Genomic DNA, 20,427 nt, shown 5'->3' on the forward strand with positions numbered 1-20,427 from the left:
TTACACTGTGAGTCACTGTTTGGGACAACTAACAAGTGAGGATGCTTAAGTATTTGGACTGAAGCTCATTTCAAAGTTAAGCAGACAAATACCCCTGACTGTATAGTGGAAACCCTCCCTTCTTCCCTCACTCGCTCACTCCCTTATTCACTCACTCACCAATAGAAGGTGCCTGGTAGTTGTCTCCATCCAAGATCTCCACAGCATCATGGGAGCAGTTGGTGTTGACCATCTCTAACTCAAAGTCAGTGAATGACAGGGTCACATGGTTGACTGGCCACAGGGAAAAGTTCAGGTTTAGGAACATTTAAGAAACATTTTATGATGAAAGAGGCACTTCTGCGTCCCTGGAGGTTCTCTGTGGTTCTCTGACCTTTCTGCTGTCAATCAAACCACCATTTTACATAAAAGCTGTGCCTCCAGTATACAATAATACAGTTGTCCTTTCACCCTTCACTATTTGTGTTTTAATGTTGTAATTATTGGTTCAAGAGAGGAAAAAAAGTCTATTTCATGTATAAACTAGTGCAGTTTGTTTACTTTGAGGGCCATGACTGAGGAAACTCACATGGTTCCTGTGCTTTGATGATCCAGCTGCAGTTCTGATTGGCTGGATATGGTGATGGGTATTGTGGTGATGCAATGGCCCCTCCCTCATTGTCTGTGATAATGCTTGTACCACAGGCTGTGGGAGACAAACAGAATAATATGGTTAATGTCCACAGTTCATGTTTGTAAATCTAAAACTTTGTAGTGTACACATAGAGATAAAAGCAAATAAATTGATGCAGAAACACTAAAAGAGCTATCTCCTTCAGTGACAGACTGCATACATTTAGGATGTATGCAGTCTGTCACTGAAGGAGATAGATGAAGTTCAGTGATAATAGCTTGGCTGTAATTCTCTTCAAACCACCATGGCTCAAGGGGGTCCCCTCGACTGAGCTGGCTTTTCAAAAAGGATGGAGTCATAGAGGAGTGGCTCCTCAACAGATAACAGTTTAAAAATGTAATTAAAATTCCAATGCAGTCAGCCCTAATGTTGTGCCAGTACCTTATTCAACCACACTTCTGAACTATCCTATTAAACCAGACTCACCCTCAGAGAAGTGAGCACTGAAACCACGGTGGTTTTGACTGGAGTCCGACCTAAAGCGAACAGAAATGATGCTCTGGGTCGAGGTAACGGAAAAAGGAAGACTGTTGCCACACACACGAGCAAGCAGAGGAGAAGATGTGGTCGGACCATCATAAATCTACAGAGGGACAGATAAGAGTTTAGTGATGCTATGAAGCTGTGGTAAATAACAATAATACGGTTCACTTACAGCCACATAGTCCCAGGAGCAGGTGCTTTGACTTTCAATGTCCAGGTCAGAGAAACTGAGGAAAACCCGGTGGTGGGACTCAACACTGATGACCCAGGAACAGTCCACATTATTGGGATAGCTGTTGGGATACAATGGAGAATGGATCTCCCCTGAAGGAGCAGTGACTGGGCCACCACAGCCTGCAGGAACAAGGATAGTTATTATACACTTCTCTGTCTCTCATGTCTATGTACAAGCCTGGTTTCCTAGAAAAAACATCGCAACATACAGTATTTTCACACAGACCAAGAGAAACCATGTAGTTACAGAATAAAATTCTCACCTTTTTTTGTGATTTAACCTTAAACCTTTAACCTTTAACCAGTCTACTCACTGTGCATGAATCTAACTACATTTCTAACCATGCACATACTTTTGACTGAGCCCACATGTTTGCAGAAATGTACAATGGCAACTTGGTTGTTGTATTCACTTTTACTGTGGACCTCACAGCATGTACAGTCTGTGGCAACATCCTTTGGTTTCAGTGCTATTATACACCCTAGTTTACAAATGTAAAACAAAAATCCACGATTGTCATCATTACAAATGTAGCACCGTCCTATTTCTAATGTCTTTGGAAAGATATTTAACTCTGCTGTGTATGTGTCTCACTCTACTTGGAAAACACTGGATGTGATTGCAGTTCATCTGCTATATCTCATACTGTGTTGTTCACAGAGATCGTGTGTCTCCTGCAGAGCTGCTGCTATGTCTCAAAGCATGAATATATAGAGTATAAAAACAGTAAACAGAAATATCACAGTGATTTTGATGTGTCGTTGGGGAAGAATGGGTATGAAGGATGTGTGACAGAAAATGTGCTGCACATAGATGCACCGTATGAATGTGTGAGTGACTGTCCCGCCTGCTCACCTCCTGCAACTTCAGTCCAGCTTGCATTAAAACCTCGACCACTGACGTAAGCATCAGATTTGAAGAGCACAGTGACCATGTGACCAGTGCTAGAGACACGCATGGGGCTGGATGTGGTGGTGCACAGCTGAGCCAGTCGAGGAGCGGACAGGTCTGGGCCGCCATACACCTGGGGGGGGGAGTCACAAGTAATGGTCAAAGGGAGGGGCCAAAGAACAGCGAAATGTGAATACAGCATAGAATGTGTTGCTGTTTTTTTAAATGGCAACAAGTAAACAATATAGAAAACAATATAAAAAAACATGAAAAGGATAAACAAATAAAAACAGATAAAGAACACAGCGTGATAATCCTTATCCTGTCGTTGATGTGCAAACAGACCATGGTCTTCTTGAGTCCTTCTCTTATGAGTCACCTGTTCCATAATATATACTTCATTCACATCTTGTGTTGGTGAATCTGGCGTAAACCACATTTTACAAGCTTCTAAGATTTTCAGATCCGTGCCCCATCATATTGCCATCATATTGCCAACATACAGTACAGTATCTTACCTCCAGTACATCATAGCTGCAGTCTTGGTGGAACTCCACATCAAACTCATGGATGGTGAGTGTGATGCTGCTCCCAGGTGATGTGCTGATGTACCAGAGACACTCCCTGTTTTCAGGATACTTGTTGGGGTAGCCTGGGCTGTTGAAGGAGCCACTGGGACCAGAGAGGTCCCCACCACAACCTGCAGGTAAGAACAGTCAAAGATCACTTAAAGTGATCGTTCAGGAACCGGTTTGAGACACAGATGCTCACTTTCAGTGAGACAGTGAAACCAGGGCTTTCTTCAAGGACACAAGAAAAAACAGATTTCATCCACTCAACAGAAGACTCACCTTTAAAATCCACATCAGCCTTAATCTATGACATCTTACAAATATGTTGGTAATTTGATCTCACCATTACACAGCTATTTCCTGCTATAAACTGAAGCTGTAAACCACTCACTGTCCCACACCAAGTTCCATTTTGACCTCGGGACAGTAAATAAGTAAATGAATAAATAAATACATAAATAAATAAATGAATGATTGAACGAATTAATGAATGAATAAATAAATAAATGAATAAATAAATAAATAAATAAATAAATAAATATATACATACATAAATAAATGAATGAATGAATGAATGAATGAATAAATAAATAAATAAATAAAACAAACAAACTGCTTGGTGTTTTCAGCTTCATTGTGAAGTTTGGAAGCGGCCGGTGTCGATGTTTCCGTGTAGTGTCATGCTGATGTGTTTTCGGTCCACCTACCGTTCTGATACCACATCATCTGGAAACCAGACTTGGACACTGATCTGTCTGTTCTGAACACCACTGTGAGTGCTGAGGCTGTGGTGGTGTTGGCCGGAGGAGGCGTGTACCCACAGAATGTACCAATCAGAGGAGCTTGCTCATTGGGTCCATTATAGAGCTAGGATTGTGGAGAGAAGTATGCATGTTGAATGACATACACACAGCGACAACACTGAATCATACAACTGTACGATACTGCAAACATATACACTGTAGACATAGTCTAGCAGGCTGAGCCTAACCAGGAAGTAACAATTTTAAAAAAAAACAAAAGAAACTCTGTTTCAAAGGAAGTCTATGGGAAAATGAGCTTTGTCAGAAAACATTTTCCCAAGGAGCTAATGGTCTTCATCAATAGTGATTGACCCTGTTAAAATAATAGATCAATGTTCCAGAACAAATCACACAAGATGAACTGATACAGATGATCTCTTAGCACTTAGCCTGGCTTATTCCTCCAACATGACAAAATGATATGAATAGTTGTCAATAGTGTGAATGGGGGGGGGGGGGGGGGGGGGGGCGCAGGATGGTGTTTGTGTCAGGTGGATGTAAGCAGTGTACCTTGATGTAGTCAAAATTACAGTTGTTGGTGGACTCGAGCTCAAAAGCAGTGAAGGTGTAATTGATGGTGTTTCCACTGCTGCCCTGGATCGTCCAGCTGCACTCAGAGTTTTCTGGATAGTTGTTGGGAAAGTTCAGTGACTCCAGTACTCCTGCATATTGTCTTGAAATCACTATGTTATTGCATTCTGCAAAGAAACACAACACAAAGCAGATTTGTTAGGTTTACTGTCTGCCTTAATACTTTCAATTTAATGGAGTTGATTTGATCGGCCACTATTATTAGTGTTATTATTATTATTATTATTATTATTATTATTATTATTATCATATTATATTATTTCATACTAGTAGTGTATGATGCCAGGAAGCCTCCAGCGCTGACGCTGCTGTCAGTGCGCAGTTTGATGTAGAGTTCATTTCTGGAGGAGTTGATGGCATTGGGCAGCTGACTACCACAAAGCTCTGCCAGCTGTGGAGCACTGCTGCTATTACCATCATACACCTGAACACACACACACACACACACACACACACACACACACACACACACACACACACACACACACACACACACACACACACACACACATACACACACAGGTTTAATTATGAAATGGGAACCAGAATAAAAATAATAAAATAACATCAATTATTGGTCTCAAACAAATGAATAACAAACACATGAATAAATAACTAATCTTCACTTTCAGCAGGTACAGTACTCACAGCCAGGTAATCATAAAGGCAGAGGTTGTTGCTGGTCTCCAGGTGGAAGTCAGAGAAAGACAGGAAGACCTGGCTGCCTTGGCTTGTCTTGACATTCCAGTAGCACTCAGAATTAGGATGGTAGGGCAGAGGGTAGTTAGGAGAGGAAAATCCCCCGGATGCTGTGGTCATCGTACCTCCACAGCCTTGAAAAAAAAAGAAAAATAATTGGATCAAACGGACAGGTAGGATCTGTGCCGCAGGTGCACCCATGGTCATAATACACAATTCCTTATATGGACATACTGCGGGGGTGTGTTTATAGGTCAAATACTTATATGAATTATGATTCATTTTATATCACATTTTTAGTAGTGATATAAAGTAGCAACAATTGGGCAGAAGTCACAAAATCAACTGTTTTTTTTTTATTTTGTCATATTATCAGATTGCAGGTTGTGCAGAAAATAAGGATATAAAAAACTCTATATTGCACATTGTTATACCCTCTGTGTATACTGTACGTTTAATAAACGGCCAAAATGCTCTGCGTTCTAAGGGTTAAAATGTGCACTCTTTTAAATAACCCTTCATAGATTTACTTAAAGCTTGTTCAACCTCAAACAATAACACAACCTCTCGTCAAACGAATTTATTCTCAAGTGTAATCTTACAAAAATATTGCCACTCACCAGTCTGTGATCCATCCCAGTGGGCACTGAATCCACTACGTGTGACGGTAGAGTCCGAGCGAAATCTAACCCAAAGACGGTTGCTATGGGATACTAGGACTGGAGGCCTCTGAGTGCCACAGAACTTACCAATCAGGGGAGATGTCTCATAACCACCATCCCTAAAGAACACGGGGGGGAGTTTAACCTGTCAGTAGCAATACAGTATCAAGAAAGACAAATGTTTCTCTTGTGTCTGGTTTCTGTTTTGCAGACCATATTGACCACATGTTGAAAATGTCACATAACAAACCTCTAAACTCTTCCTCCTGTAGTCTTTCCTTACCTGATCTCCACAAAGTCTAACCCGCACGATGGAGGGGAACCCTCCAGCTCAAAGTTGGTGAAGTTCAGCATTATCTGCACGTTGACTTGCAGAATGATCTTAAAGACACAATCTCTGTTGTTTGGGTAGTTGCTGGGGTAATTGGGCGAAATGAGGGACCCTGTAGGAGACGTGAAGGTCTCACCACAATCTAGAGAGAAACAAAATGTATCTGAGAACGACATTTTCTTTTTGTTGAGGTAAAAAAAACATTCTGTTTAATATCATTGTTACTTTTCAAAATGAAAAAAACTAATTGCATTTGTATTTTGCAGCTTGGGTCACACGGGTGGTGTAGCGGTTAGCACTGTTGCCTTTCCCTGTTGGAAAGTGTTGACCACACATTCACTCACACATCAATTATACCTCACATCATAAAACATTCTGCAGAGTACAATAGCATCACATAGTGTGTTACCTGTGGAAGCATCGATGGAGACATAGCTGGCAGAGAATCCCTCTTTGGCTAAACTTGAGTCGGTCACAAACAGCAGGGTCAGCAGGTTGTCAGTGCTGGTGATGGATGGAGGCACTGAACGTCCACAGTATCTGCATGTACACAAAAAAACACGTGTCACTGCCGACCAACAACAGAAATCTGGATTAAAAACTTCAGTTTAGGCCACAAGTATGTTTAAGACACACAAAGTCAAAACATCTTGTTGATGTGTAACATTTGTTGAGTTAAAACAAACTGATATTGTACTGAGATCATGGGCAAAGTCAAAGAAGAAAGCTGAGGGAGACTCCATTTCTATTAACTTAGTAACTTTGTAAACTCAAAATAAAGTGTGTAGCCTCACTAGGCTGCACCTTCACCATCCTTATTTTTTCCGCAGCGTAAGAAAGAATTATGCTCGTTTACCGTATGAGAAACTTCCTTTTATTATTTGAGATTATGTGTGTATGTTAATGTTGCAGCTCCACTGTCTGTGGTGCTGCAACAGGGACTGATGACAATGACAATGAATGACAAAATGAATATGTTTTTAAAAAAAAATTAAAGTTTAGTTCAACGATGTTTTATCTTTTTGGACTTTACCAAACCCATGGTATAATAAGCAGCTGATTCACACATGTGCATGGGTGTTTTGATGGAGAACAGATTCTTACCATGCACTATGATGGACCTTAAAAATAAAACACACAACCTGCCGACACATACAGTGTATACAGTATATAGATGATATACCTGCCAATCTTGGTTCCAGTCTGCACAGTACCATTGTCATAGACCTCCACATAATCATAATTACAGTTGTCGTGATACTCCAAGTTGAAGGAATCAAACGACAGTCGGACCAGGTTTCCTGGAAGAGCGCTGATGTACCAGGTGCAGTTGGCACCGTGAGGGTAGCTGGTTGGATGTCCTGGGCTGGTGATGGTGCCTGAAGGGCTGGTCAGTGTATCACCACAATCTGGTACAAGAACAAGGGACAACACAAACATGCTGGAGATGTTTTGTTTTGTTGAAAAGCTTAAAAAACAATAATAATAATAATAATAGTGAAATAAATACTGGTGCTTGTCTCATATTAAAAGCAGGAGCTACAAGGACAGATACATGAAAGTGTCACTGGCATATGAATGGGTATGGTTGTTTTTTGAGGATTATTGTACATGAATTGAAAATCTTTAACTTCTTAATAGTTACACATACTTAAATATATAAATGTCATTCAAACTTTGAAATTATAAGTTGTGTGTATATCACAGGGACGTTATTCTCATCGTATCATATCAGGACTGCATTAGAGATTACCTGGATGGCTAATTACACTATACCGTCCCTAAATGTCATCATTTAAGCACTCAAAAGTTCTAGAATTGCTGAGAAGAAAAATGTTTTAATGTGTCTCTCCTATCCGAGACTCATCTAGAACCGACTGGTGTCCGTCGTATGCAGAACAAACATTACAGAATAGAAAGGTAGCATCCTCGGGGATGGATCCAAGACCAAACGGGTTATGATTCTAATAAAACGTAGACTAAATCTGGCAATTGAGAAAATGAGTTCTAATAAAATCTAACGCCTCGCCGTGTGCCATAAAAGTTTGCTAAACTGATAGTGAATGTTGATACTACTCACCCTCCAAGGCTGAGCTGTAGGCTGCTTCAAAGCCATGGTTGTTGACAGACGAGTCAGTCTTGAATTTGATGTACAAAGATCTCTGAGTGGACTGGAGCCTGGGAGGAATCTCAGCACCACAAAATGTCCCCAGCAGAGGAGAGCTGGACGTGGAGCCGTCTCTCACCTGGAAAACAGAAGAAACAGATAAGGTATACCATACATGCACATGAGTATTGTACTACAGTAAATATACTCAGCAACTTTCCACAATTGGTGATTTGTGTTTCATGTGTGATTATAACAAACAACAGAACCAATATTAATTTATTGTGATTATAACAAACAACAGTACCAATATTCATTTAATGTGATTATAACAAACAACAGTACCAATATTCATTTAATGTGATTATAACAAACAACAGTACCAATATTCATTTATTGGGATTATAACAAACAAGAGTACCAATATTCATTTAATGTGATCATAACAAACAACAGTACCAATATTCATTTATTGGGATTATAACAAACAACAGTACCAATATTCATTTATTGGGATTATAACAAACAACAGGACCAATATTCATTTAATGTGATTATAACAAACAACAGTACCAATATTCATTTATTGGGATTATAACAAACAACAGTACCAATATTCATTTATTGGGATTATAACAAACAACAGTACCAATATTCATTTATTGGGATTATAACAAACAACAGAACCAATATTCATTTACCTCAACAAAGTCAAAGTGACAGGAGTTGCCCTCGACGTCAAATGACAGGAAGTCAAGCGTGACCACGTAGCCTTCTGGCTGATTTATGACCCACTCACAGACCTTGTTGTGGGGATAGGCATTGGGGTGATACGGGGAGCGTAACTGCCCAGTCCCAGACAGAGTCCCTCCACAAGCTGACGAGAGAGTGTTAATGAAAGGTCAGTGACTAAACTGAGTGGACTTCCATCAGTGGTTGAGGTATTGACAACAAACAGTTGCTCTTTCTGTTACCACCAAGCACTACTACAGAGAGAAGCAGTGAAGATCACTGTGTAGATTATCATCCATTTAACATTGAACACTCTAATGACCACTGTCTCCACTGACTGTTACTGTTACCGTGCATCCACGTGTATGCATGAGAAAGTAAGAATCTTGTGGCTGAGGCTGCATAAATGACAGGATGTGCTTATGAAAAGCATCTTGAAAACAATCAATCAACAAAGTGATTATAATTACATTATATTTCTTCCAGGTTTTTTCCCTTTCAGTCTTCAAAATAAGGAAATGTTTTTCTTTATTTTAAAATCTTTAAAAATCAAGTCTTTTACTCGTAATGCCTGATTTTACAGCAGGTTTATTATTCCTATAATATCCTTGCAGAAAAGAGGACATACAGTACAAGGTATAAAGACATAAAGCAATCAGTGATGAGGTCCACATACCTCAGCTGCCCTGATCAACTGTAAATGTAAACATTATGAAGTTACGACGGACAAAATCTGAGACAGTGTCCTTGACTCTACTCCTAAAAGTCTTTATAACCCCATAAGGTGTCTATTAAGTGACGTGTCACATGGTCACTTACTAGTTAGAATGTAATACAGTACATGCTTGGTCGCAAACATTCAAGAGTTTTACATATTAAACATATTAACACTGTTAAATGTTTGGTAATATAAATGTATATATATATATATACACACACATGTTCTACAGTATGAGAATGATATTACTTCAGAGAGAAAATGACACATAAACATGAAGCCATGAAATCTCACCAACAGTATAGACAGCTCTGAAACCAGCCCGGCTCACTGAGCTGTCTGACTTGAAGCGAATCCACAGAGAGTCGGAGGACGAGAGAATGGGAGCAGGCAGCGTGTTTCCACAGTACCTGCCGATTAGAGGATCAGTCTCCACCCGGCCTTCACGAACCTTAGAAAGAATATAAAGGGTGTAATGAATGATGGCTGAGTTTGATTGATCATCCTTAGTTTCAGGGTTCAGGTTCAGGACCTGACTTAAATGAACTGAACAGAGCCATCATTAATGTTTTTTCCTTATTAAACTGACAAATACAAATCTATGTTACTGACCTGACACTTCATGGGCTGACCTTTATCATAAAACAGGGGTTGCTTCATCTTTTGAGTTTAAAATGTAAATGTTCATCTCTGTAGGCTGTTTGTTCATGAAATGTTAACCTTTTGTCTCATATTCATCTTTTGATATCAAACCCAAATGTTTTCAGTCTATGGCAAAAATAAAGGAAGTGGAAGAGATAAAGTTGGATATCATCAGCATAGCATTGGTATAAGAAACTATGCAAGTGGATGATTAGATCCAATCTAATCCTTAATGCATGTAAGAGGCATATACAGTATGTAACAAAGAGAAAGAGTGAGACATTACTTAATGTAATAACTCAGAACATACCACATGACTGCAAGTGAAAACCAACCTACCTCCACATAGTCAAAAGTACATCCACTATGAAGTTCCAGGTCCATGTGAGTAAAGTTGAGGGTCAGTTTCTCACCAACTGGCAACCTGATCAAATAGATACACTGGCGGTTGTGGGCATAGTTGTTGGGCCAGTTAGGGGAGATGATAATGCCCTCACTCTCAGTGAAGGTACCACCACAGCCGGGATCACCTAAGAGCACAAACCATGGTATTACATGTGCAGCTTAATGCATTGTGTTTGTCTTTCACAGCAAAATATCTGCAGAGTAAATCAACTTTTAGTGCTGTGTTTAAAATGTGTGTTAAAGATCATTTTAGACATATAGTTAATTTAAGACTCTGCTGTTACAGTAACAGTGAATTGCACACACTGAAGTTAAGTAGTTGTGCTGACAATCAGTCAGTGAGGTGGAGAACAGCCATCTGTCATACAGATATTCTCTTCAACACAGGTCTTACTCGGCGATGTTGTATATGTGATGTGAAATCCTCGGTCAGTGACAGCGAAATCAGAGTGGAAGTGGATCCACGCAGCTGGACCTGTGGTCTGCAGGGGTGCAGGTGATGCAGTACTGCAATACTTCCCCAGAACTGGGTCACCAGAAAGAAGACCATCCCGGATCTGCAAAATTTGACCAAGAAAGGGCAATGAATATAACAGCTGCAAGAAATTGTAGTTTTAGCTTACACTGTAAGCTTGTTTTTAGGAGTGATGTCACAAACCACAGTAAATATGCCTGAAAAAACAGTATATATATCTTATATCATATATCTCTTACTTATTGGACATTAAACAATTTAATTAGGCTTAAACATATATAGCTTGGATGTCATTAATCTACCAAATGAATCTAATTGACTGACAATAATGAATGTAACAAATCTGTCACCTCTAAGAAGTCAAAGTTGCAGTCAGGGTGTTGCTCCAGACTGAGAGTCCCAAATGCAAAGGTAATGAGCAAGCCGGGCTCCACCGTCACTGTCCAGTAGCAGTCTCTGTTAGGTGGGTAGTTTCCAGGGTAACCAGGTGAGTTAATGTTGCCATATGGAGCAGTCAATACGCCTCCACACACTAAGACGACAAGGAGATATCAACCTGTCTGTTAGATCCCATTTCCACTAAAGTGTTTAATATAATATAATATAATATGTAAATTTCATAAAGTATGCATTCATGAATCACAAAAAAAATATCTTCCCATCCATTATCTTGTGCTAATAAAATATTACTATGTTTTATCGACTACAACTACACTACAACTATTAAGGATAGAAATGACTAAATTGTGACTAGAATTCATAAGCATTCCCATCTAAAATACTAAGACTAAAATAAAATCTCAAGTACCTGCCAACATTAAAACTCAAGATAGAAACTGCCAATAGTCAAACTGGGATTCAATCTGACATTAAGCTTAGAACAGGAAGTTAATATATGATAATCCAAAGGAAACAGCTCTACCTGGTTCCTTAGCTTCCCAAGTAATCGTGAAGCCTCCTGCATTGACAGAATGGTCGGAGCGGAACCAGAAATACAAAGCATTGTGGGAGCTATTGAGGTCTTTGGGGTTATTTTGGCCACAATATTTGCCCATCATGTGAGCAGAGGCACTGTCCCCATCATGAATCTGAAGGAAGTCATAGTTGCAGTTGGCGCTGTTCTCCAGATCAAAGAAAGGAAAGGTGATCCGGACAATCTAAAGAGGAGAGCACAAACATGACTAAGCATCACAAAGACTCGGATTCCTCTTTCAGAGTATTTGATTTCAAGGACAAGACAAGACTTTGAATTAAATGATCTATAAAGCTGACCAGCAACAAAAGACCAGTGTGTTGATAATGTTCTTAATAACACTTTTGGACCTAATTAAATGGCCATATTACTACAGTGAGCTACATAGTGGCATTACAAGATTCATATGTAATATGTGGATTCATATGTAGAATGGAGAGAAAATCCAGACGGCAGGTAACAACCTGACAATATCAAATAAACCAGGAAAGGTGTCAGGAAAAGGACATTTACCAAAGTAAGAGGCAACTGACTTGACCTGAAATAAGTCAACTGACCTGATTATGGGCCACTCGAACAACCCAGGCACAACTGACTTGGTGATCATATTCGTCATGACCTGGAGTGTTGGGATAACTGAAGGAACCTGCAGGGCCTGTCAGGTCACCCCCACACACTGGAACACACACAAAGTCATGGCAGTGCTTGATAAAATCACATCTGTTGCAAACCTTGTACAAATAATATGTAAATAACTAACACATTCTACGTGAACGACATACAACTATTTGATTATTTTATGTGCTGCAGTATTTAAACCTTTTTAAACCATTTCTCCATTGGTGAGTCTGACCTGATGTGTGTCGGTTCTTCCTTGAGTGTGTTTTGGATGTTTTCAGTTGTGAGTCTCTTATTAACAGAAATGCATTTTCAGATGTAAAGTTCTTAGGAGTACAGAATATATCATTGATGATCCATAATCATGGTAATAGAAAATGTTAACCAGCCTCTTTGATCTATACATCCATTCAACCCTTTTCATTTTACCATAACCATCCTGTTACTGGACTTCTTCTCTCACTCTCCCATGCCTCATCTTCCCAATCCTTTCATAAAGGATTATTTCTGGCTGGTAATACCTTGCTGTGGGGTCTGACAGAGTGGGCCAGTCCACTGGGAAGTGCAAGTACATGTGAATCCATTAGTGACATCCGTACAGTTTCCTCCATTTTGACAGGGGTTGCTTGCACATTCATTAATGTTCTGGTCACAGTTCACTCCTTGCCAACCAGAGTTGCAGTTGCAGATGTATCCCGGCGCGGAGGAAGTGGCCTGTGACAGCAGCAGTGCACTAGTTAGTCATTCATTTATTTATTTATTTATTGTCACAGAGGGATATGATTATGCAATTTCTAATTTCTGAGAACATCAAAGTGACAAAAAACCAGGGTCGTATTTAATAAAGCTCATTTAAATGTGGTTTTAGGGTTTAATTTGTCAACTGTACAAGTATAATCAATTATAGCCACCTACAATTACAGTGTCTGAAAAGACACACAGCCACAAACTCACCGCACACTGTCCATTGACACAAGGGTTGTTGGTCTGACATATGTTGCTGGTCTCAGTGCAGCCTGTTGGCCCAAAACCATTCCCTGTGTAGCCTGGAGGGCAAATACATATTGGGAAGTTTGAACCTAAAGGGTGTGAGAAGAAGAATATGATATGGTTATGTACCACACCTCACATGTCACTCAAAAAAAGACTTTAGGCTAAAAAAAAACAACACATCAAATAAATAAAATGATAATATATGATTCAAACAGAGGTTGAAAAATCATTGTTTACCAGGTAAGTTTACACTAATGAGTCAAGTCATCATGAAGTCCTAAATGAGGACTGACTAATGCTAATGGTAATGCTAATACTCGCCACGTCACGGTTTAAGTAGCGTTTCCACTAGCATAGTACCTGGTACCAAGTACTACTTTTATGGCGTATTTCCACCGGCTCTACTCGCCACGCCACGTCACGACACAGTTTAAGTAGCGTTTCCACTAGCTTACCTGGTATCAGGTACTATTTTTAGTACCTGCTCCGGCGAGCTACTATGCGATGATTGGTCAGACTGCCGGCCACAGACTGGCCAGAGTGACGTCACAGGAAGAGACTTCCCACACAGAAATCAAGCCGAACAGCGCCGAACTGTAGATCAGTTAAAACTACTTAACAGTCCTAAGAACGTGGGTTAATCTCCAACAACTACCAGGGATATCTCTATATTTAACAGAAGAGTCTGGTGTATTTAGGGACACCACCGATCGCGAGCGGCATCACAGACCGCTGTAGTCTGTGGAGTAGGAGGCTGTACTGCGGAGACGTGTGGACAGAAATCAAGCCGAACAGTGCCGAACTGTAGATCAGTTAAAACTACTTAACAATCCTAAATTATTGGGTTAATCTCCAACAACTACCAGGAGTCTGGTGTAAAGTCACTAGTCACTAGTCAACCGTTGGTGTGTGTGGGTGTGTCGCGTATAAAATGAAGTCAGTGCAGTGCAGTGATGACTCCGCCCACGTTAATTAGGTACTTTTTTATTGTAGTGGAGATGCGACCTAAAGCGTGCTGTGTCGTGCTGTGCTGAGGCAGCGAGGCCAGTAGAGCTGGTGGAAATACCATAAGTCAAGTATTAAATCACCAAGTTGTGATGTTCCGTATGAAAATGCATTAAAGTAAAATTCTGTCGACATGTTCTGACAATGCACAAACATAATTCCCTCTGGGGTTGCCACAGCTGATGAGCCACATATTTGATTTGGCAGAGATTTTTATGCTCAATGCACTTCCTGACACAACACTCCACTGGCACTAGAAGTAAACTGGACATGGCCCCCGTGACAGGAGTTTAACTTAGAGTGTTCAATGAGCAATATTCTTATTCCCATCTTTCATGTAAATGGTGTTAGATAAATAAATGAATTGTTTTTACCTGGGTTGGAGGAGCATGTAGCTAATGGGTAACAGCCTCCATTGTTGTTGGCACAGATATTCGCCTGGGTGCATGTTCTCCCATCACCCTCATAACCTGTGAACGTGAATCCATTTAGCAACAGTCACATTCATTCGGTCAAAGTGTAGACTACAATCACACATAAGCCTTTGGCCCTCACTGTGGATGTTTCACATATGAATCTCTACAAAAACTGATCAATGTCCTGATTTCCAGTCCTTACACAACCTGCTCTTTCTCTGCCACATCCGGATTCATAAAATGACATTCAACAATTAATTATTGCCCCCTTACCTGGAGGACAAGTCCCACAGTGGAAGGAGCCCATAGTGTTCAAGCATTGCACCATGGGAGTGGTGGAGCAGCCGCCATTGTTGGTCAAACATTCATCCACGTCCTGACAGCTATAACCATTGCCAAGCCAGCCTGCGATATAACAGAGATCCTACATTATAGCATCATTTCAACCTGGCACACAGATCACTGTTGAGCTGGTGACACCCATTAAAGAGATTTGAAGAAATAAAGAACGACCAGAAGACTGACAGCCTGCTAGCTTCAGAGCTTTTAAATAAATGTTATTTTTACATGAATCGTTACTTAAAAACCTGTCTATGTCAATGTACAACAGCTTCATATATGGACTAGAGACATGTTTCCATTGAAAGGATATAGTGGTGCAGTGGGAGTGAGCAGAAGAAGGAGGGTCTCGGGGGAATATAGTTGAAAACATATGTTAACACTCCTGGACTTTATTGTGTACGAGTATCACATTAGAGCAATGTGACGCAACAGTGTCTGCATTTCCTATAATACATTTGAAGAATTAAATCACTACAGACGGTGAAGCTATGAACAATCTGACAATTTAGTTATAATTAGTTATAATTAGTAATTTATTTCCAAATAAACTCTGACAAAATTGATAGCACTCTAAACTCCTCTAACATATATATTTTTTCCATTTTTATTTTAATCTTGTTTTATTTTGACACTTCCTGTTTTGATACTCATCACTTGTCTGGTCACTTCTTTCCAAACATGTGCACCTGGTTCTATATTCACAGATGTCAGTGATCCAATCTGCCATCAGTCCAAACAGTGGTCTGTCTGTCTGTGTGAGATGTGATGTTTCATGTTACCTGCAGGACAGGCTCCACAGTAGAATGAGCCCTGGGTGTTGAAACAGGGAACAGCTGGGTTGGTAGAGCAAGGCTTGTTGGGAAGGTTGCACTCATTGACATCAGCGATACAGGCTGCGCTCCCTGCTGGTGCCTCCCAGCCACTCTCACAGATGCACTTGTATTTCGGCTGTTTATTGAGGGAAAACATCAGCAAATCTCTGTCAATCAAAATCAATCCACCATAAAGCTGCGTCGTGAAAGACAAAAGACGAAGATAAAATACAATAAAATGCTAGAGAAGTTCTTGCAACTATGTGAAACAAAGGAATCACGATATTTTGTTAATATTAACGTTTATCAAACTGGTCTTCCAGGCAAAATGTTGCCATTTTGCTTTTCTGCAAACCATGGAAAACATTACTTTCTAAATTTGAAATGAAATGTTTGAATGTTACACTTTGGCAAATTGAAATGTCTTTAATGACAGAGATCAAATGTATTTGAGACAAATAGTTGGAATGGGTGTGTAACATAGCCAGAGGTGTAAAAAATAAGTCATTTTTAATAAGTAAATGACTAAATGACTGAATGACTGCTTACCTGTCCCATTACAATCCGGTCTGCATCAATACATGTGCCGTGTACACACAAGTCCTGTCCTGCATTCCTGCAGTCATCGTAACGCACAGTGCAGTGAGTCCCTGACCATTCTGGAGAACAGGTACAACTACACACACACACACAGAATGATTATTTATCATTATTATTATTATTATTATCATAAATCATACTGTTATTGTTGTGTTTTTGATGCAGTGCAACAAGTGCACTGACAGCTCAAGTCAAGTTGTCATGGTCAAGTGGGCAGAAAGACAGATGTTCTGTTGTGGATGACATAATCACTAAGAATGTTGTAATTATGTTTTTGGCTGCTTTTGTGAGACACTAACACTGATAGCAGTCCATTTACTGAGTTTAAGTTAAAACCTTAAACCATTTTTCTGGTAAAAACCAGTGCATATGGATAACATTATAAAAAGAATGTGATAAAAATCAACGTATCTACTGCCACTCTGGTCAGACGTTCATATTGTGTCATTGGCTTTCGCGAGTCTCAACAGCCTTAGAGAATGTATGTAATTACTGTTTTAATTCATTCATTCATTCACTCATTCATTCATTCATAATACTCACATAATTATGTGAAAAGCTTGAACATACCTGAATGATCCAGCAGTGTTGAGACAGGTCGCTCCATTCTGACAACCCTGCAGAGTTCCCGATAGTATCTGACACTCATTTACATCTGTTGCACAGTTGGAACCCTGTCACACACACACACACACAGGGAGAGAGAGAGGAAGAAAGAGGATGATGATGATGCATTTATTCATTGTTTACCACTTTATCCTCCACATGAGGGTTGCAGAGTGCTGGAGCCAATCCCAGCTGCAAAAGGCGGGTTTTTGCTATAAGACAACAGTGCTAGCCACTACTCCACCATGTGCCATGATGATGATTTTTATTATTTTGATTATTTATTACGATGCAATGCAAAAACTATCCAAGTGCATATTGAATATATTGAATAAATAATGACTTTAATGAGGATTTGTCGACGTCTCCTGTAAGCCAGTTGCAATAACCTTCCACATAAAGTAAGGACAGGAGAAAGGAACTCACATCCCAGTTGCTGGGACACAGACAGTGGTATGAGTTGAGTGTATTCAGACAAGTTCCTCCATTTTGACATGGATTGCTGCTGCAGGAAACCTTCTGGACTTTCTAAAGGAAAACAGAAGACACAACAGGAAACGTAACAAATAAAAGTAAACATGGTGTTTTGTGTTTGAGCCGCTACAACTAACATGTTTCAGTGTCTTACCGATTCAACTGTCGTCACTCTGTTCTGAAGGCCTGAAACCTGAATAATGTGTTTCACAATGACACAAAAGGAAATACACAGTGGTGTGGATCTTAAATAACACAAAAAAGAACATTAAAATGCCATTTTATTTTAATTATTATAATTAGTAAATGTCATACCTTAGTATCAAGCTGGTTAAGTCTGTTGTTGAGTTCAGGGGAAATTCCACCTCCATGAGTCTTAATGGTGTCTATGTCCTCTTTGTTGGTTTTGATCTAAAATTCAACAAGGTAATATTCAATCATTTACATATATATATATATAATATTAAAAGCTGAATTTGAATAAATAATCTGAAAAAAACCTAAACTATCACTTAAGCAGATGAATGGACTGGACTCATTTGTTGAGTTGTATAGTGCCATGGACCAGTTTAGATCCTGGTCCATGGTCCTGTCCAAAGCGCTGTGTCTGCTTTGTGACTTGTTAATGATTGTTAGTCTCATATGAGAAGCAGCAAGCTTTGCCATGTGTGAAAGCTAATAAAAGTCTTAATGAGGCTGTAAAACTAAACATTAGTGGACATTTCCAACTTGTTTGGATAAACTAATTGGTTTACAATGTCATTGACATGATGAAGGCAATGTCACTAGTTTAACAAGTTTAAACATTAAAACTATACCATAAAAAACATGTCAATATTCGCCCACATTTAACACTTAGCAGTCCACTCGCAGTTATATATACTAGTTTGAGTAATATTTCAAATTATAGAGTGTTTTAAGAAAGATAACTCTGCACATGTGCCATTTTAAGAGTGTGTGAATTTCTCAAATAACAATAAATTAGGAAGAGATCATTTTGATACATCATTCATTATTTGTGTGTGTGTTGTTGCTGGTGTGAGCATTTACCGTAATGGAAATAACTTACCTGACTTAAAAGCTGGGTGAGGTCCTCATTATTCACTTTAACTTGGCCTGATGCTGATGTCTGGAAGCGAATCTCTTTATTGTCACCGGTCGTGAAGACAAGGTGACCGTTATCTGACAGCATACGAGGTCTGCACGGTCACATCACCAAGACAGGCTTAGTATTCTACGTCAGACACACTTATGGCCTTACTGCAGAGATTTCTTTAGGTTACAATTCATTTAAAAAAATAATATATCCCACAAGGGATGTCACATAATATTAAGGGAACTGTTTTTTTGTTAATCATTATTAGTTCAAACTAAATTATGATGTCAAATTTGTGAAGTATAAATATATAAATGAGCTCTGAAAGTGTGAAACTAAATGTCTGGCTTATGACAGACCTGACTCAAACAATGACAACAGAACACGACTTGGTTCTCACTTTCTTTTTTAAGTGTTTTTTAGTTTTTAGTGTTTTTGAAAAACAAATACTAAATCTGCAAATTCCAACTCACTGCTCAGAGCTGACGCTCCTCTTGTCTGGTGCATGCGCGGCCTCCCTCGGCTCTCCCTGCAGACCCAGCAGGAGAAAAAAGAGAATGCAGAAGAGCCACGAGAGTCGCAGCGTCTCGGCCATGGAAGAAGATGTGTCGCCTGGACACTGAACGCAGCTTCACTGAAGTGTGAGGAGCTGCTCACTGACTGACTTTGACCTAACGATGCTGCCATAAAGCACATCATGATTTAGCAAAGCTGGTTAACTTTTTATGAAGTATTATGCCTCTCACATGATTGTAGGAGATAAATAACTTCTGTCAAGTGTGTGTGTGTGTGTGTGTGTGTGTTAGTTACATAGAAGAAGAAGATCAGCACTGAGCAGATGGGCACAACCTAAAATGACCCCACAAACTTGATCTTATTAAACACAACATTTTTATGTTTATTAAACATTACAACAAAATCCAAAAAAAAGATAGGTTTATGAGATATTTTGTGTATATCATTTGATTTGCTGGGCAAAGTTTCTGTCCTTGATGCACTTTCTCTCTCTCTCTCTCTCTCTCTCTCTCTCTCCTTCTTCTTCTTCTTCTTCTTCTTCTAATCTTTTTGAAATATAAAAAAAAATTGGTCAGTACCGTAGCGATTATGATTTCAGAGGAATTGTTATTACGAATGAAAATACCTAAATGTCATTATTATTTTATTATTTAATCATTTTAACTAGATCATCAAAATAGTGTGTGATGTAAATTACGTTAAAAATGTGATTTTCAGAGATAAAGCAGCTTACCTATATACCTGCAGTATCACATGTGGTACACACATTTTTAACACAATTGTACTTTTAAATAATGAATATTGTTTTATGTAATTATGCATTGTTTGAGCACAGATGATATTTATTTTGAAAAGGAGTAACAATATACATGTTATTCTTACTGTAATGTCTTGAAATAAGTGTGTGGATGATTTAATGACAGTGGCCATTATGAAAAGGCCCAAAACAGACTTCCA

General features: G+C 39.3%; 1 protein-coding gene across 1 annotated transcript in view; it reads right to left on the reverse strand.

Annotated features, from left to right (window-relative positions):
• The window catches only part of cubn (cubilin (intrinsic factor-cobalamin receptor)), a 38,394-nt gene extending 18,797 nt beyond the window's left edge, over positions 1 to 19,597 (reverse strand). Inside the window, exons 1-34 of the mRNA XM_058635256.1 lie at positions 19,428 to 19,597; positions 18,928 to 19,057; positions 18,174 to 18,269; positions 18,013 to 18,051; positions 17,811 to 17,912; positions 17,349 to 17,452; positions 16,728 to 16,854; positions 16,146 to 16,314; positions 15,298 to 15,429; positions 14,983 to 15,078; positions 13,565 to 13,689; positions 13,132 to 13,324; positions 12,550 to 12,668; positions 11,942 to 12,176; positions 11,370 to 11,551; positions 10,939 to 11,101; positions 10,479 to 10,669; positions 9,792 to 9,948; positions 8,749 to 8,924; positions 8,021 to 8,186; positions 7,124 to 7,349; positions 6,350 to 6,480; positions 5,893 to 6,082; positions 5,568 to 5,728; positions 4,897 to 5,081; positions 4,516 to 4,672; positions 4,168 to 4,355; positions 3,562 to 3,721; positions 2,801 to 2,982; positions 2,247 to 2,415; positions 1,329 to 1,510; positions 1,100 to 1,256; positions 569 to 685; positions 160 to 273 (exon numbers count right to left, since the gene is read on the reverse strand). Of these exons, the coding sequence (XP_058491239.1) occupies positions 160 to 273; positions 569 to 685; positions 1,100 to 1,256; positions 1,329 to 1,510; positions 2,247 to 2,415; positions 2,801 to 2,982; positions 3,562 to 3,721; positions 4,168 to 4,355; positions 4,516 to 4,672; positions 4,897 to 5,081; positions 5,568 to 5,728; positions 5,893 to 6,082; positions 6,350 to 6,480; positions 7,124 to 7,349; positions 8,021 to 8,186; positions 8,749 to 8,924; positions 9,792 to 9,948; positions 10,479 to 10,669; positions 10,939 to 11,101; positions 11,370 to 11,551; positions 11,942 to 12,176; positions 12,550 to 12,668; positions 13,132 to 13,324; positions 13,565 to 13,689; positions 14,983 to 15,078; positions 15,298 to 15,429; positions 16,146 to 16,314; positions 16,728 to 16,854; positions 17,349 to 17,452; positions 17,811 to 17,912; positions 18,013 to 18,051; positions 18,174 to 18,269; positions 18,928 to 19,057; positions 19,428 to 19,549 (5,143 nt within the window). The 5' untranslated portion in view covers positions 19,550 to 19,597. The remainder of the gene's footprint in view (positions 1 to 159; positions 274 to 568; positions 686 to 1,099; positions 1,257 to 1,328; positions 1,511 to 2,246; positions 2,416 to 2,800; positions 2,983 to 3,561; positions 3,722 to 4,167; positions 4,356 to 4,515; positions 4,673 to 4,896; positions 5,082 to 5,567; positions 5,729 to 5,892; positions 6,083 to 6,349; positions 6,481 to 7,123; positions 7,350 to 8,020; positions 8,187 to 8,748; positions 8,925 to 9,791; positions 9,949 to 10,478; positions 10,670 to 10,938; positions 11,102 to 11,369; positions 11,552 to 11,941; positions 12,177 to 12,549; positions 12,669 to 13,131; positions 13,325 to 13,564; positions 13,690 to 14,982; positions 15,079 to 15,297; positions 15,430 to 16,145; positions 16,315 to 16,727; positions 16,855 to 17,348; positions 17,453 to 17,810; positions 17,913 to 18,012; positions 18,052 to 18,173; positions 18,270 to 18,927; positions 19,058 to 19,427) is intronic.
• Positions 19,598 to 20,427: the final 830 nt, after the last annotated feature.

Source organism: Solea solea, chromosome 1 (genome assembly GCF_958295425.1).
Source record: "Solea solea chromosome 1, fSolSol10.1, whole genome shotgun sequence".
In the NCBI taxonomy this organism is placed as follows: domain Eukaryota; kingdom Metazoa; phylum Chordata; class Actinopteri; order Pleuronectiformes; family Soleidae; genus Solea; species Solea solea.